Source organism: Syzygium oleosum, unplaced genomic scaffold (assembly GCF_021117445.2).
Source record: "Syzygium oleosum isolate NSW1041296 unplaced genomic scaffold, Sole_v2.1 Sole_v2.16, whole genome shotgun sequence".
Taxonomy (NCBI): Eukaryota; Viridiplantae; Streptophyta; class Magnoliopsida; order Myrtales; family Myrtaceae; genus Syzygium; species Syzygium oleosum.
In genome coordinates this window covers 4,185,293-4,203,843 of record NW_026607500.1, presented here as the reverse complement: position 1 = coordinate 4,203,843, position 18,551 = coordinate 4,185,293, and the positions used below count along the sequence as shown (strand labels likewise).

General features: G+C 38.8%; 2 protein-coding genes across 2 annotated transcripts; both read left to right on the top strand.

Annotated features, from left to right (window-relative positions):
• Nucleotides 1-489: 489 nt before the first annotated feature.
• Nucleotides 490-18,217, top strand: LOC115671644 (pentatricopeptide repeat-containing protein At5g10690-like). The gene is made up of 11 exons (XM_056318664.1): nucleotides 490-826; nucleotides 1,433-1,615; nucleotides 3,183-3,315; nucleotides 6,074-6,171; nucleotides 6,319-6,480; nucleotides 6,616-6,684; nucleotides 14,156-14,291; nucleotides 14,616-14,806; nucleotides 15,854-16,009; nucleotides 17,193-17,369; nucleotides 17,861-18,217. The coding sequence occupies exons 1-11, from the start codon at nucleotides 617-619 to the stop codon at nucleotides 18,104-18,106; spliced, it is 1,761 nt and encodes a 586-aa protein (XP_056174639.1). The 5' UTR covers nucleotides 490-616; the 3' UTR covers nucleotides 18,107-18,217.
• LOC130140180 (uncharacterized) lies at nucleotides 9,426-10,415 on the top strand. The gene is made up of 2 exons (XM_056318860.1): nucleotides 9,426-9,941; nucleotides 10,268-10,415. The coding sequence occupies exons 1-2, from the start codon at nucleotides 9,434-9,436 to the stop codon at nucleotides 10,300-10,302; spliced, it is 543 nt and encodes a 180-aa protein (XP_056174835.1). The 5' UTR covers nucleotides 9,426-9,433; the 3' UTR covers nucleotides 10,303-10,415.
• Nucleotides 18,218-18,551: the final 334 nt, after the last annotated feature.

The window sequence follows — 18,551 nt, the reverse complement described above, 5'->3', positions numbered from 1 at the left end:
ACCCCTAAACACAAGCACATTAGAATGGGGAAAATAACACAAATAATCCTTAAACTTTGGCCCAATATGCAATTTGGCCTTAACTTTTAATTTGTTCAATGCGGTTCTTAGACTTTAGCCCAATGGGCAATGTGGACATTGTACTTGTTGGTTTATGTTCAATTTAGTTCCTAAACTATATGAAAATATTCAATTTTACATTAATGGAAGAAAATCATTAGACATTTTCATATAGTTTATGGACTAAATTAAATATATATTAAAAGCTCAAAGAAATCATTAAACAAATTAAAAATTCAAGAACCACGTTATACCTTGGGCTAAATTTTAGAAACTGTATCGAATAAATTAAAAATTTAGGAATCATATCATAAATTGGGCCAAAATTCAAAATTCAAAGTGCCGATTTTGTCATCGCCTCGTTAAAGTTATGTTTATTTTATTTTTCTTTCATCGGTGGAAAAAAGATGAAAAGCTTTTGCCCGCCAACAATTTCACTGCCGAGCACTGAACACATTATCCATTCCTTCTCTGTCTCTCTCTCTATCTGAGCATGGCGTATGGATAGCTTCCTTCGCCGCCGTCGCCGCCGCCACCACCACCACCATCGCCGGCGATGCTTCGGTTCCAGACGTTTCCGCCTCCGCCGCCGACCTCAGTATCACCGAGACCATCGCCGCTCTCTCTCCATGAACGCGCCTTCTCTTCTTCCTCTACTCCGCTCCGACGGCAGTCGTTCCTCCGACGGCGAAGGACCGGGAGGCCCAATCTCAAGCCTCTCACCTCCCGCATCGTCCAGCTCACCCGCCGACGGCAGCTCCGTCAGGTCGCGGCCGCTTCCTTCGTACGGTCTCTCGGTCGCGATTCGGCTCGCGGGGTTGCCGTGCTTTGTTTCGGCCTCGATTTCCGTGCTTCGTTCGGCCTATTTGGCTTGGAAAAGCTGGGGCTTGGGCTCACGAGCATCGCTTTTGTCTTTTGGTTGGGGAGTCCGGATTGGGCTTACGTAGTTTGGTCGCTGAGAAATTGAAGGGGAATGGAGGTCGAATAGTCAAACTTTAGATACTGATGTGGATGTGGAAGCTGTGCCTGTGCCATGACAAGCGATTTTTCCAATCTCTTGGTTCGCTTTCCCAATTTAGAGTGAATTTCTGCGCGTTGGGCTCTGGCAAAGTTGCCGGCTTGCGGGCGAGGGAGAGTGTTTGTGGTGTTTGAATGATAAGCTGTGTCGCCGTTTGTGGTTTGAGCTTTTAAGTTTGGTTGGCAAAGGTCTCACATGGCTCAACATTGAAGCATACTGAGTGTTAATTTGCCAGGTTCGGGGTATAATGTCTTATGTGACAAGAATATTTAAAATGTTCTGTTAGTTGTTCTTCTGTATTCTACCATGAATGATTTTGCACATGCCTTAGTTTTCGACCTCCTTTTGGTTCAGATTTTTGAGGAAATTGAAATTGCCGAGAGAAGATATGGGAAGCTCAACACTATAGTGATGAATGCGGTGATGGAAGCATGTGTTCACTGTGGGGATGTCGATGCGGCGCTTAAGATCTTTGAGGAAATGTTAAAGCCTGAGAGTTGTGGTGTAGATAGTGTGACATATGGCACACTTCTGAAGGTATGGCATGTCATTGTGAACATGTATATATTTTCATCGGTGACATGGTGGAATGCACTCCTATGAGTTTAAATATTGACTGTCTTGACAAAACAAAAGTTGAATAGTGATGTCTGTGATTTTCAGATTAAAAACTGGGTTTTTATGGGTGCAAATAGTCTCCTTTAATTTGCAAATTGAAGCAATGGAGTGATTATTGCTGGAGCAGCAAAAATCTTTTTCCACTTGCCCATGGCCATGTTTTAAATAATTTTTTCAAATATAAAGACAGTATATTAAGGAGCACCATGGGGGCTGCCTTCCATTTTGAACCCAAAAGCTATAAAATATCTAAGATTAGTAGGCAAAGATGATTTTGGATACTTCAATGAAAGTCAAGTAAAAGGGTAGCTGGCTTTCCTCCTTATGTTTCAAGCTATCATTATTGATGGAGCCCTTCAAAAGGTTATTATCAAAAGAATTACTTGAATTGCTAATAATGATCTAGTACAAAGCTTAAACTAACCAAAATACTTGGAAAAACCAATGAAGTAACCCCAATTTCAATAGCTTGGATGCACTTAAACCAGAAAGTTAGTTAACAACCTAGAGTAGAAGCTCACAAATAGAGCCTGGTATGAAAGGTTAAGTCCGTTCGTGCATGGATTGTCCTTGGTCTGTGCATGGATCGTGACCTTGGTCATGTGCCACCTTAGTTGTAATATGTTTGTCATCGCAATTTAATGGGTTGAAGCAGAATTCTTCTCACTCAGAGAAATTCTAGTGGTTGGATCTGAATAGGAAAGATTACTGGAAAGAGCGAACAGGAATATTGGTACGATCTAAAAAGGTTTCTTATTAATTTTTGGCTGGAATTGTTCTTCGCTTAATGTTAGAATAAGCAACAAATTTAGTTTTCTTTGTCACACTAATAATTCCCTTCCCCCTGCCAAGATGTCAAGGATGAAAGACAAATAACAGAACACTTCATTAGTCAAGTATATGTTATTTCCTTGGTCGAGGAAACTCATGACTTGATAGGGCAAAAAATCCCAGAATCTGCTGTTCTGGTTTAGGCTCAAAGGATGGTCAGGCTATTGGGGGGACTGCCACCTTCTGCCACCCCCTCAGTCCACCTATGATCATACTAGTTCCCACCCATAATTTTTCATTAATGCTGCCTGATGCTTGATTCCCTATTAGATGGGAATCTACAAGATCATCTTATGCAGATATGTACACTTACTCTTTCTTGGGTCTAGAAAATATCAGTTGAGTCATATTAGAAATAAACGTTACTGGTGGCATAATATAAAAACCTTCTTCTGGTAGACAGAGATATCTTCATCCATGTTGTGAGAACTTTGTAGTAGTAACTAAAGTTCTATATTGCCTATGCACTACAGCTTCATGAGACACGGACACTTCTATACAGTCTGTCATCTATAGAAGCTTATCTTAATGCCCTCATCAAGTTGGCTACATGTTTGCCAAGTCTGCAGCTTTGGCTGGAAGAGTTTCTCTTCGCATGAGTTTGGCATTGTATTTATATTAGGTAGTCATGATTGTATCTTCTTTACCTCAAAAGGGCTTAGGTGATGCTCGAAGAATTGATGAAGCATTCCAAGTACTTGAATCTGTGGAGAATGGTACTGCTATGGGAAATCCCAAGTTGTCAGCAGTGCTAATCTTTGGTCTACTAAATGCTCTTATCGAAGCAGGTAGCATAGCAAATGCTTACAAAAGATATCTTTCAGCTTTTCATTTGAAGTAACTTTATTTCTCTTTATTCTAACTGTCACGTTGCTAGCTACTGGTGTCTGTAATGCTAAATCAACATTAAATTAAAGGTTTAACTTTCGTATAGCACTAGTAGAAAGCCTGTTCTATGTGTGGGGCGCTCCAAAAAGTTTATGATCTTGAACTCGTATACACGAGCATAATGACCTGTCCTGACAATTTTCAGTTTATCTATAAAACAAGAATATGTGCGTGAATATTTCAGTTGCATGTTCATATAGGTGATAAATGAATCTAAAATCAAACCTTATAATGAAACACCTATTAAGTCTATCTTAGCTGAAAGCAGAAAACTTAGTGCCATTCAGCCTCCTTATTAAGGATATCGGCCTATGTCTACAGGAACGGTGAAACCTTAAAGAAGCCTTGATCATCAGCTGCTCACCGCAGAGTGCATGAGCAAGTTCATTTCTGCCTTTTCTATGTGCTACAAAGGGAAATGTGTGATTAAAAATCTGAATAGAAATGGTTCAGTGAAAGCTATTCCTTTTGGGACCAATGGAAGCCGTCATAATACTGTAACTTTGTAATTTGGCATTAGAATTTCGAACTTATCTTAAGAAATCTGATATAGTCCACAACTCCTGTCACAGAAGATAAAATACGTGACATGGAAAACCTCATTCGTTGAATTAAAATCTCTTATTTCTATTTTCCCGGAAAACATCAACCTGCATAAGCTCACCTAAATACAAATGAAGTAATGTGTTAGTCTATTGGCAATAATCTTACATATGTGTAGATATATGCAGGGAGAAGTTCTTGATCAGTGTATAGGAAGATTAGAGAGAGATTTTTACGAAAATTCCTGGGGTGGCTTGACATGCAGAAGTGGGAGATCACCTCAGACCTGTTAGGAAAAACTGTAAAGTAGATAGAGAAGCACTTAGTTAGCACAAAAACAAATCATGATTTTTCTAAAGAATATGTAACTCATCTAATATCAGGAAAACTGAAATTAGATCATCATAAACTTCTCTTTAAATTTGACAAAAGATCATCTCGCTACAAATATTTTGCCCTTTTTGTACAGCCATCTAGTAGGAGAAGAAAGAGGGCATGTATGATAATTCTCTAATATGAGCTTGGAATCATGAAATCCACTAATGTCTTCACTGTTCTTTTCAGCGCTACCCATAGTATTTTAAAACACGGACAATCCTTAGAGACCTCTTAGTGTAGGAGATATTCCATCATGGATTGTATAGTTGTTACTCTTAAATAAAAGGATAGGATAAAAATGAGCTTGATCAATTGACAGTCTGCAGAAATCCTCAAGTACATCATGCAAACATGGTTGATGCTCTTCCATATCACTTAACTTGTTATTGAGGAGAATGGACTAACAGTTCTCATCATTTCTAGGGCAATCTGACGAATGGATTTAGTGAGAAGACGAATGGATTTAGTGAGAAGACAAATGCTTATCATTTTTTTTTGGTTGAAGACGAATGCTTGTGATGCATTTTAAGAAATATACGATTATCTTAATTTTCTGTTACAATCCTCTTATTGATTGTTATTAATCTTTTTTATTTTAGTTAGTTTATAATGTAATAATTAATGAAACTGCACCACGAAGACGTCTTTTATTGTGTCCATAAGCTCTGTTAGAAAGATCATCCCAAAAGCTTAAGCTAATAGGTGGAGGGAGATCCTGTTGTCAAGCAATAGTGGCACGTGGAATTTTGAATATGCACATTCACATGGAATTTTGACCACGCACATTTGTGAAAGGGATAGCACTAGCTTTGAAAGCATGTTAGAAAGTCCATCCCAAAAGCTTAAGCTAATAGGTGTAGGTAGACCACATGAATATAAAGAGCATATAAGATCCGTTGTTAAGCGATGTGGGACAATACTTCAACAAGCTCTTCTAGACTTCATCAACCTCTTATTGTTATATACACGGATGTCCACTTCTTTACTGATGCATGCGAAAACAGAACCGAAAATCGCCACCTGCAAACAGACCCTCTCTTTGCAATATCTGGGGCCCATGGGATTTGGGAAAACCTTTTGATTATTCTATTTTTTTGAATTCCGCGTTTTGTTGGTGAAAACTAGATTTTGAAAGCCCGTTTGGTTGTCTTGTTTCCAAAGTAAAGAAGCATTTTTTATTTAATAGGAAACTGTGTTTCATTCACAATAACAGCTTTGATAACGACTTCTTCTTTTTGTCGTTTTAGTGCTGTTTCATTTTTTTTGAAAATTGAACCAGTTTTCTTATCCAAACAGGACCTTGACTGCCTAATTTTTCGGCTTGTTCAGTGATAATGCGAATTGTATGAGCTTGTTGTTAATTGTTTCAAATTTCAGTTAGTTAATTGAGGCTGTTGTGACAAACTCATCATTGAAGTACCTGTCTTTTCCTTGTTGACTAAAAGTGCAATTGCATAAGCTTACCAATAATTGCTTCAATCAACTTCATTAAGGTTATTTTCATAAATATCTCCCTTGCTGTTTTGAGCCACAAGATTGTGCCAGCTTCATGAAACTTGCTTTTGTGGTTTTGAGTGACAACCATGTAGATTGTGTGAATATGTCTGCTTGAATCACTCATAAATATGCTAGATAAAGCACCGTTTTCCTCATTAACGGAGGCAGATTATTTCATTTATTTATCATTACGAGCTTCAGTGTCCTTTCCAATGTTGCGCTTGCACTGTTTTAGTGCAGGAGATCTACGCCGTGCTAATGGTCTTCTTGCTCGATATGGCTATGTCTTACACAAGGGTGGCAGACCTTCAATTCTAATGTGCAACTTATTGATGAAGGTACGCCTGCCCCATCTTTTTAGATGATTGTGATTTGAAGCTTCTACATTTTTCCTTGAGTATGCATGTTTTCTTGTTCTTATAGCAAATTGTAACTAATACCGGAAGAGAATGTTGATTGAAGACTCTGCTTTCTGAATATGCCAGGGATACCTAAACTCAGGTTTGCCCCAAGAAGCTTTAAATGTCCACGAGGAGATGTCACACCAAGGATTGGATCCTGATAGACTAACCTATAATACTCTAATCTTCGCATGCATAAAAGCAGGAAATCTTGATGCAGCTATGTGTTTTTTCGAGGAAATGAAGGTCTAGAACATTTACTTTAGTGATAGATTGAAATCTGAATCTTGATATTTTGACAATGTTAGATAATTGGTTACTATACTTTAGCTTGAATAACTTATTTTTTCCCTCCCATTTCTCAAGTTTACTTATTTCCAGGAAAAAGGAGAGTCGAATGGCTACCAGGTGGTTCTCCCTTATGCAGTAACTTACACCACTTTGCTCAAGGTTAGTTTTGTTTATCTTTATTTTTGCGTAAGAAACCGTAATTTAGTCAGAGAAGGAGAACTGGAAAGCAAGACTGATTTCCATTAGCAAAAGGGAAGGAGAATGTGGAGAGAACACATACAGAGGAGTGACTGACTACGATGGCAGGTACCACAAGAAAACACAAGCAGCTTTTGAAGCTATTATTGCGACTTAAAATAAAGAGAAGGGAGGGAAGAGCTCCCAGCAAAGTTGCTGCAGCAAATCAAATCTTTATATATTTTGAGGTAGTTGGGCTTGGGACCTAGGAAGCACGGACACTTTCCGGGGGGCCTCCGTGTCAATGTCAGACGCGTGTCGGACATCGACACGCATCCAACTCTTGGTCAACAGGTTTTAGACATTTGACATGTGGTCAACGCTTCGGACAAGCCAGCGACATGGAAGTCCAGCATCCCGACATGCACGGGGTCAATTTTAAACATTTTCAATAAATTAGGGGTCAAAATGAAATCTATCAATAAATATATGTACTTAAGTCGTATACCCAGCCATCCCAAAATTAATATACCCAGCCAGCCCCAAAAAATGAATGATATTAACAAATGGTGGATTAATGTTTTTAGTGTAAATTTGAAACAATGAATGATATTAACAAATGGTGGATTAATGGTTTTAGTATAAATTCATTCTAGGCTTTCTTTTTATAATTTATTTATTTGTGGATTCGAATCAAATTAATTTGATTGAAGTAATCATAAAAATGATAATTTATTATGTATATATAAATATATACATTAACATACAACGTGTCCTAATTTGTCAAAATTCTCTATTTTTTGAGAAATGACGTGTCGGCGTGTTGGTGTCATATGTGCAGAGAAGGATTGCCTCTACAGACTAACCCAGTCCACGTCTCAGTTTGAAAATTTTCTTCTTTTGTAAGAGCTTTATCGCTTCTCCTATTTGCCTATTTCCAAAATCGACATAAATTTTAGTAAGCAAAATCAATAACATAGCTGAAAGAATTTTTTAGTTTGGAAAGATCCTTATATTCCCAGGAGCTAAACAGCTGCTGATCTGATTAATTTCTCTTTTTTTAGTGACATGTTGAGTTCTGTCGTCATACTTTCATTTTGACACTCTTTTCTTTTGTAGTTGAAGCCAACCCACCACAGAACAGTTCTCACTGTCACAATAGGAATTTCTAATCTACAATCTAAGAGCTTCTAGTAAAGTAATTCACTTGGCTTAAAGGGACTTGATACTGTGAAAGGAGCAGAGCATCCTCAAGATATAGTCTGTAGTGTAATTGCTCAGTAAACCTGATATAAGTGAAAAAACAAATCGACCAACAATCTAGATGGAAAAACCCATTTGGCTGGATTGTTGCAAACTTTGGGTATGTTATAATTTCTATAATCGAAGTCAAAGGCTTGAATGATCTGAACTTTTTTTATGACATATAATCGTTGGTTTTGGTATTATGCTTCTGCATTTTGAAAAAAATGATGGTACCATAAAGGAAAAACAAAAAGCTTATTGCTCTTGGCTGTCAATGTTTGAGCCAGTTTTATTATAGTAAAACATGCAATGGAAAGCACCTAAAGGAATATTGGAACCATAAAGGGGATGCCAATTGAAGGCTTGGGATGCATGCATTAGACTACTTTTTCACGAACTCAATACATGTTATCTACCATAAATAAACTAAGCGGTCAAAGTGGAGTTTCAACTGGTTGAACCATATACAAGTTGCTCAACCTGTTCCCTCACCAGTACGGTTTAAAAAACACTGAAGAACACACCATGCTTGCAGTGAGTCCTCCAGCAAGGGTACAGTTCTTATACCATGTTAGATGACCATTTGTCCCAAAAGCTTAAGTTGTCAAAAAACAGGTGTAAAATGTATATTAGTGTTGAAGAATTAGAAGAAAATCTCGAAGATCTCGGAGAAAATCCCGAGATAGGAATATTTTGTTTCCATTTATTTTTATTCCTGAATCCTTAGGATTAGGAAGTAAATCGCTAGAATTAAGAAGTAGGAAATCTGTTTTTTATTTCTTGCTATTTTCTAGTTATTGTAGGCCCTATTTAAGTGTTATGTAAGTATGATAAAAAATAAGAAATGGAAGAAACCATTTTTCATCTTTGAAAAATCGCATGGTATCAGAGCTTGGTTTTAAATCCGGCTCTTACTATGGTGAAAACGGCGATGACCGGAGCTAGTAGGAACACCACTCCTTTAGGTGTCATGCTAGAGAACAACCCAGCTGATCTCTTTGCACAATCGAGCAATGGTGGAGAGCAATTCTCCCAGAACTCCAACCTGCTATTGACAGTTCACCGATTGAATGGCCAAAATTATTTGGAGTGGGCTCAATCGGTGAAACTAGCAATTGATGGCAGAGGGAAGCTCGGCCACTTAACAGGTGAGGTGAATGAACCAGAAAAAAGCAATCCGTCTTGGAAGATTTGGAGATCTGAGAACTCCTTAGTGATTGCCTGGTTGATCAATTCTATGGAGCCAACAATTGGAAAACCTCACCTATTCCTTCCGACCGCTAAAGATGAGTGGGACGTTGTGAGAGAAACATATTCTGATTTGGAAAATTCTTCCCAGATCTTTGAACTCAAGACAAAGCTACGGCAATTGAAGCAAGGGGATCGTGAGGTCACTATTTACTACAATGAAATGGTGACCTTGTGGCAGGAATTAGATCAATGCTATGATGATACATGGGAAAGTCCAGATGATTGTCAGAGACAAATGAAGAGAGAAGAGAATGATAGAGTATACATGTTTCTCGCAGGCCTTAATCGAAGCCTGGATGAGGTGAGAGGCAGGATCCTTGGTCGAAAACCTCTACCATCCATCCGCGAGGTTTTCTCTGAAGTTAGAAGGGAGGAATCTCGGAGGCGAATCATGCTACATGATTCGGAAACAAGTGTCAGCTCTATATCCGAAAATTCTGCTCTTGTATCTCGGGGGCCTGATTCTGAGGAAGACAGGAGGAAGAAACCATGGTGTGAACATTGCAAGAAACCATGGCATACCAAAGAGACTTGCTGGAAAATTCACGGGAAACCACAGAATTGGAAGAAAGAAGGTTGGAAGAGAAGGAGCAGTAACGATGGTCGTGCGTTCCAAGCAACAAATGAAGAGCAAATCAAGTCTGATTTGGTTCCATTCACAAAGGAACAGTTAGAGCACCTATACAAAATCCTTCAATCTCCACAACCTTCTTCAAATCCATCTTGTTCTTTAGCCCAGAAAGGTAATTATTTTTCCACTGCTTTCCTCATAGAAAATCCACACCAAATTGCTCCATGGATTCTCGATTCAGGAGCAACCGATCATATGACAGGTTGTTCAAAACTCTTTTCCACCTATAGTCCGTGTGTAGGAAATAAAAAAATCACAATTGCAGATGGTTCTCTTTCAGCCATAGCTGGAACAGAATGTATCAAGCTCTCACCAGCCCTCACACTTCATAAAGTTCTTCATGTCCCAAAGCTATCTTGTAACTTGCTGTCCATTAGTAAAATAACCTTCGATCAAAAGTATCAAGCTAACTTTTTCTCATCTCATTGTGAGTTTCAGGACTTGACCTCGGGGAGGACGATTGGCAATGCTAGAGAGAGTGGAGGACTCTATTTCTTTGAAGATGGAACAAGCTCAAGTAGACAAGTCCAGGGTAGTTGTTTTGAATCTGTTACTCTTAGTAAGGATGATGACATTATGTTATGGCATTATAATGTAGGTCATCTGAATTTTCAATATTTAAAGTTCTTCTTCCCAAAGTTATTTTTGAATAAAAGTCCATCTTCATTTCAGTGTGAATTCTGTGAATTAGCCAAACATCATCGAACCAATTTTCCCTCATAAATCTACAAGCCATCGAAACCATTCTCCTTAATTCGTAGTGATGTTTGGGGCCCATCTAGAATTCCTACATTCTCAGGAAAGAAATGGTTTGTCACATTTATTGACGATCATACAAGGGTGAGTTGGGTATACTTGTTAAAAGAGAAATCCGAAGTAGAGACTGTTTTCAAAAATTTTTACACCATGGTACAAACACAATTCCAAGGACAAATCCAAATTTTTAGAAGTGACAATGGGAAAGAATATTTCAATAAAAATTTGGGACAGTTTTTCTTGGAAAAGGGGATTGTGCATCAAAGTTCTTGCCCTGACACCCCTCAACAAAATGGGGTGGCAGAGAGGAAGAATAAACACCTTTTAGAAGTAACTAGAGCTTTACTCTTCACAACTAAAGTTCCCACATATCTCTGGGGTGAAGCTCTTCTTACATCTACATATCTCATCAATAGGATGCCTTCTAAAGTGTTAGGATTTCAAACACCCCTAAGAGTTCTTCAGGAGACCTACCCAACTTCTAGACTTGCTTCAGCCTTACCCTTAAAACTATTCGGTTGTACCTCATTTGTCCACATCCATGATAGAAATCGGGGGAAACTTGATCCTAGAGCAAAACGATGTGTGTTTGTTGGTTATGCACCTAATCAAAAAGGGTATAAATGCTTTGACCCGATTTCCAAAAAAATGTTTATCACCATGGATGTCACTTTTTTTGAATCAACACCTTTTTTTGGAGCTCATCTTCAGAGGGGGAAAGAAAGTGCAGATTCGCACAACTCCATCATAGATTTTTTTTGTCTAGAACCTGAAAAACCTCTTCCTAAAAATCATATTCCCGCAACCCTTATACCAGATTTTGAACCAAGTGTTTTAAATAATGAAAATTCGGGTCCACATATATTGTCATCGCATCCTACTTGTGAAGATAACCCTGCTCCCTTAAGGTGCCATGAGTCCGAACCGGGGCATGACCAGAACTCCATAGAGTCACCAGGTAATGTTCCAACTCAATCTGTCCGACCTGATGAACTTGACATACCTATTGCTATCCAAAAAGGAGTTAGGTCTTGTACCAAACATCCTATGTCTCATTATGTGTCTTACAAAAACCTCTCACCCAATTTCCGTGCCTTTACCTCAACATTGTCTTGTGTGGAGATTCCGAAAACTGTGCAGGATGCTCTACAAGTTCCTGAGTGGAAGGAAGCAATTCTTGAGGAGATGAAAGCTCTAGAAAAAAATGGAACGTGGGATATAGTGGATCTACCTGAGGGAAAGACCACAGTTGGATGCAAGTGGGTATTTACAACCAAGCATAGGTCCGATGGATCTCTCGAAAGGTATAAAGCTCGGTTGGTCGCAAAAGGATACACCCAGACCTATGGGATCGATTACTTTGAAACCTTTGCTCCAGTTGCAAAACTAAACACTGTAAGAGTGCTCCTGTCACTTGCAGCCAATCTTGACTGGCCCCTGCAACAACTAGATGTGAAGAATGCTTTTTTGAATGGAGATTTGGAGGAAGAAGTATACATGGATTTTCCCCCGGGCTTTGATAGAAGTTCTGGATCAAAGGTATGTAGATTGAAGAAGTCATTATATGGACTGAAACAGTCACCGAGGGCCTGGTTTGAGAAGTTCACTCATTTTGTGAAGAAACAAGGGTATGTTCAAGGACAAGCTGATCATACCATGTTTGTAAAGCATTCTTGTGACGGGAAGGTTGCAACTTTGATAGTGTATGTGGACGACATCATTCTCACTGGGAATGATATTGTTGAGATGAACAGGTTGAAAGAATGTCTCGCTTCTGAGTTTGAGATCAAGGATTTGGGAACTCTAAGGTATTTCCTTGGAATGGAGGTAGCTCGATCGAAAAAGGGAATTGTAGTCTCACAAAGGAAATATGTCCTAGATCTTCTAAAGGAAACCGGAATGAGTGGTTGTAGACCGGCAGAAACTCCTATAGATCCCAATCAGAAACTTGGAGATGACAAAGATGAGGTTCCTGTTGATACATCGAGATACCAGAAGCTAGTAGGGAAACTGATCTATTTGTCACATACTCGGCCAGATATTGCCTTTGCTGTGAGTATGGTAAGCCAATTTATGCACTCTCCATATGAAAAACATCTTGAGGCTATGTACAGGATCCTAAGATACCTAAAGAGCACACCCGGAAAAGGTCTGCTATTCAAAAAATCTACTCAACGGGAGATTGAAGCATACACGGATGCGAGGGGCGGGGTCAATTGCGACGAAAGGTCGACTTCGGGATATTGTACATACGTATGGGGAACTTGGTTACTTGGCGAAGTAAGAAGCAGAATGTTGTGGCGCGAAGCAGTGCAGAAGCGGAATACCGAGCAATGGCCCACGGTGTTTGTGAGATGTTGTGGCTAACACGAGTACTAGAAGAACTTAAAGTATCAGTGAAAATGCCCATGAAGTTGTACTGTGACAACAAGGCTGCAATTAACATTGCACATAATCCAGTGCAACATGATAGAACCAAGCATGTTGAGATTGACCGACACTTTATCAAAGAGAAGATTGATGCAGGAGCAATTTGTATGCCATTTGTGCCAACAACACAACAAATAGCTGACATTCTTACAAAGGGATTGTTCAGACCTAACTTTGAGTCTCTCATCAGCAAGTTGGGCATGATAGACATTTACGCACCAACTTGAGAGGGGGTGTTGAAGAATTAGAAGAAAATCTCGAAGATCTCGGAGAAAATCCCGAGATAGGAATATTTTGTTTCCATTTATTTTTATTCCTGAATCCTTAGGATTAGGAAGTAAATCGCTAGAATTAAGAAGTAGGAAATCTGTTTTTTATTTCTTGCTATTTTCTAGTTATTGTAGGCCCTATTTAAGTGTTATGTAAGTATGATAAAAAATAAGAAATGGAAGAAACCATTTTTCTTCTTTGAAAAATCGCAATTAGCATATCACATAAAATTGTCAAAATGGTCTCTTAATCATTGTCTTCATTTTCAGAAAACCGTGAGTGTATTCTACTTAGAACTTATAATGTTGGTTGTAATTGAGAGGTCTCACTTCTTAAAATTTAACTCAGTAGCCTATCCCAGTGCTCATCATTGGATTTCTAATTTCAGACCTCTCTTCGCTTTATGGGTTACCATGTCTAGTCTACACCAGGACTTAATTAAAACAAGCAAACCGACCGAGTTTTTTTCTGTACACCATGCTGCTACAGAATAATGTAGTTTTTTCAACTGTTTTTAAGTTGGTGTTCTAATTCCATGTATTTGTGGAAAACCTTTTCCAGTGATAAGAATTTCAATGAAAATTGATAACCTGATTACTTGCAGTAGAAAAAAAATGGTGTTTTCATCATGATCTTTATTGGTTCTTATTACGGGCCTGACACATCTTTAAAGTTTCATTCCGACACCAATGAAGGATCCTGAGCATAAATGTTGGAGAGTAGGACCAGTGAGACTAGGATGCAGTTAGTTGATCCATTTTCTTGCCATATGAAGCTGAAACATAATATAGATTCTAATGGTTGTTGCAGCATGTTTCTTGCTTGTTCAATATTTATTGATTTATCTGACATTCAAGCTTTTCTTTACAGGGTTTTAGGCACTCCATGGATTTAGTTTCAGTTCAGAAGATTGTGTTTGAAATGAAATCACGTTATGATCTTGTTTTGGATCAGACTGCATACACAGCAATAGTTGATGCATTGCTGAATTGTGGATCGATCAAAGGTACGTGCATGTGAAAGATGTTTATAGTAATGATAAATGGTAAGTATTTATTGATGGAATGATCAATGGTAATAATTGAAAGTTCATTCGAGATCAATTAGAAGGTTGTGTTGGATTTGATGTGTATCTGCGCGCATATGCTGTTTTACTTAGTATTTGCATAGAAGTTATAGAAGTTGAAGTTATGATTGGGTCAACTTGTCATTTGTTTGAGGACTTGTCTATCTAGCTGCTGCCTCTAGTAAACTAGATGGAGGTATTTGAATCAGCTACCACAAAGAGGGTCCACTGAGCTTCTTTTTCTTGCATTTCTTATATGCTTAGGTGCTCTTTGTGCTTTTGGAGAGATAATAAAACGGGCTGGTCTGAATTCAGACTTGAAACCAAAGTCCCACCTATATCTTTCCATGATGCGTGCCCTAGCTGCTAGAGGACCACCTGATATCAATCTCCCTTTGTCATCAAGGCCTAGGCCACCTTCTCTGCTTTGGAACGACCCTTGTGATATTTTAAATGTTGTTTAGGACCCCAACTTTACCAAATAGAGATGAATGTTAATATCCTAAAGTGGGGCATAAGAGTAACAAGCGCCTTGATAGTGCGTGGATCGCCTGGTTTTTCTTTAGTTTCTACTTTAGGCCTATTTTGAATGAAAAATCAAACTCCAAAATAGTTCAGGACCGTAATGGTGTGTCTGGCTTTGAGAAATCAGACTTGCCGCTCAATGCTTTTTTGGTTTAGCACGACATAGAAAACATTTACATGTGGGTTTTCAAGGAAAGGCCTGAAAATCCTCTCGGCAAATGCAGCTGAGAAGTTACATGAATGGGCATAGTCGGCGAGGGGAGCGTCCATTTCCCTTTAGTGTGGATAGGGGTTTTGTGCGTTCTCACAAGATGCAGAGGAAGCACTGCTGTGGCCTCTCCAATCCCCATTGCCTTCAGGGGGTTGAAATTGTACGGTGAGGGTTGGCAGGGAAAGCGTGGAGGACAACGGGGTTGGCATCACATGGAGGTGTAGGAAGAAGAGAATGGTAGGAAAACAGAGAGACGATTTAGGTGTGAAAAGAAAGAAGAAGGAAAGTGAGACCTGCAAGAAAAAAAAAGAAGAAACAAAATAAAAAGGGATCAGTTTTGTAGAGTTATAAGAGAAGTGGTGGGCCATACAAGGGATAATATGGTCAAAACACAAAGAAAATGAGTGTCTAAGCCAAATGAGGAGTGGAAAAGCGCAGCCCTTTTTTTTTTAATCCAGTTTTCTTCTTCATTTAGCTTGATCTGGTATACATACGTTTGGAATGCTGTAACTTGGTCTCCTCTCGGTGTTTAGTATCTAAAATCTAATCAGCAGAGAATATAAGTTTTGGAATCCTACCTTCCATGATTGGAATGCTGTCAATTGGTCTCTTGTTGGTGCTTAAAATCCAAAATCTAATCAGCAAAGAAACTGTGGAATCATACCTATTAACACCTTAAATTTGAATTGAACTGTCCTTGGAGACACTTTTCAAAGTTGGCTCAGGATGACATCATTTATCTTTTGGTCTTATTTAATCGGTCTGTCGTTTGCTTTCTCAAACTTGTTTGTTATCCAGTCCAGCTTCTCCTTTGCTTAATCTTTTTCTAAGTGGACTGCCTTCTAAATTGCAGGTCGCTATGCACATAGAGGCTTTGTTGGGAACTGCAAACTCCTTGTTCAGTCCTCACTTACTTCCTCGGGTATTGAGTACATTCTATTTCACCACCTATACTAGCATGAAAATTGGCACTTCTTTTCCATATGAGCACTTTATGAACGATTTGCTGAAGAACAGCGGGGTGAAAGCATTTCAAGAAGCTTATATTCAAAGACAGTGTGTGAATATTGATTAGTGAATTTCTTTCAAGATGAGGAATGAAGGAAAGGAAGATAATGTGGGTTTAATAAAGTTAGGAAGGTAAGAAAGACCGGTACCTTAAATGAAACTGTAGAAAAGAGAAAATTGATAGGAAAAAGTAATTCACCGTACTACTTGGGTTGCTAAAAGTAGGCCTTGCTCGAAATTATTAATTTGTCTGGAACTTGCTAAAAAACATTGCAAGACATACATATGGAATTGTGGAAGAACTATATAAGAAAGCAAAAGTTAAGGCTGCCTTGTGGGTTATACATGTTGATTCACTCCAAGCGGAGAGAAGGAATGACAAAGATGTTGGTGGCTATAGAGGTCATGTGTAGAAGATAAGCTAAGATAATCTCTCAAACTTTAGTAGGAGAAAGGAAAAAGAAAACAAGCAAATGTAAACCTCTTACATGAGGTTGTGCATGCATAAGGCATTGAGGGTATGACAGGGGTGAATGAAGGCGGGGTAATGAAAGAGGTGCAATGTCTCATGCTGAAAAAATTAGTAGTGTACCTTTATGGAGTTTGAACCTCGAGAAAAAAAATTGAGGAAATTGGACAGGGAAGAATTTAAAAACTTGACTAGACAAAATTGTTAAAAGTTTTCTACACGAACAACTTTACGGATGGCCATGTATTGTGGAACTCCAAATTAAAGGTACAAGCGATATGCTACAAAGACTCGATTAATAGATGACAGTCAATGATAAGTTACCTGCCAGAAACGTGCAATCTCATGTCTAGCTCTAATTACAAGAACACTTAATTTTAAACTACTCTAACCATCTGGTCTTCTTTGTCTTCATTGGTGTAGACGTAATTGTTGTTGATATGGGAGGTACGTGGAATAAGCTATTCGAAAGTCAAATAGCTGATTAGTTGAACATTTGTGCTAATTGCCACAGTCTATTTTTATGTTTTCTTCTCTCGGCTTCTTATATTTTGACTTATTGGCATCACTGTCCACAATTGAACAATAATTTGAAGTTGTCCCATAAAACCATTTTTTTTCTGTGTAGCTATCATTATACGAACCTATTGACAGTATCATGATGCCATTTGAAGCAGCTAGGCCACTACCAGGTACTTTGCTTCTGAAGAAAGTGACAATGCGGTTTTTTAGGGATTCAGTAGTCCCTATTGTAGATGACTGGGGTAGCTGCATAGGGCTCTTGCATTGTGAAGATTGTAATGAGGTAAGCTCTTTTGTTTCAGCTCCAACTTTCTTAAGGCTTTACCGTGAAGAAATCGTTTTTTAATTATCCGCAGAGCTCGTTGGGTGGGGGGGCGGACATCACTCTGCTTTTGGTCATATTCAGACGCATTTTCACCCTGTTAACATTTAGACTCCAGATTTGTCTTCTGTTTGCATAAGTAGTGTCTGACATTTTAGCAAAACTCCTTTTGTGTGACTTTACTAGATAATACGGAATTAGTCTTATAATTGGCATGGCTTAACAAAAGAATGAGTTTTTCTGGTATGAAGCATGGTTTGACTTGAAGTACTCATAGAAAACAAATGTCTGATTTCTGCATATGATTTTCATACATAGAATCCCATAAGGAGGTTTTGGAGGATCAGATGAAAAAGACGTCTAATTCTGCCATTTGAGAGATCTGCCACCCTAGCCATGTTGTCCAAACACTACTTTCATCAGGTGCTAAATGTGATGTGCATTTTGTGCAGTTGAATTCTCCGCTATCAGCCATGATGAGAAGTCCACCTCCTTGTGTTACTACCACGACATCCATTGGTCGCATGATTGAACTGATTCTAGAAAAGAAGTACAAAATGGTGGTGGTCGTAAGATATGGTGATTTATATGGTGGCATGGCAAGCACAAGTGTAAGGGCAGTGGGAGTTTTCGCGTCTGCTCAGTTGTTTAAGCTTGTCGATCCTCCCCTCACTACAGATCACTTTAACAACATTTAGCTGAACAGTTTCTTTCCAGTTCCATTTTTCCTTGATTTGCATTTTGTTCCTCCATTTCTCCCCCTTGAAAATGGATTTTATTTAGTGGAATGAGCATGGCGGAACACGACCCTCATGTCCCTGTCTCTCAGATGGGTGATTGATTCCCTTTGAGGGTTGAGTCCGGTTCAACCGAGTGCGGTGAACAGACGAAATGACCATGTTAGGCCAAGGCTTGCTTACAAGCTGGAAAAGGCATTGATTCACCATCAAGAGAAATTACAGCGTTAAGGACGGGGAAGGTGGATTTCTCTCCTTTTGTTGTAGATTACATGCTTATCAATGCTGTGTGAGGTTTGGCAAATTAGGTTGCATTATGAGGTTTGGCAGGAAGGCCATCGCATTCTGCAAACATGCGCATTGTAATTGTAGATTCCTCTTTAATTCCATCATAATTTGTTGATTA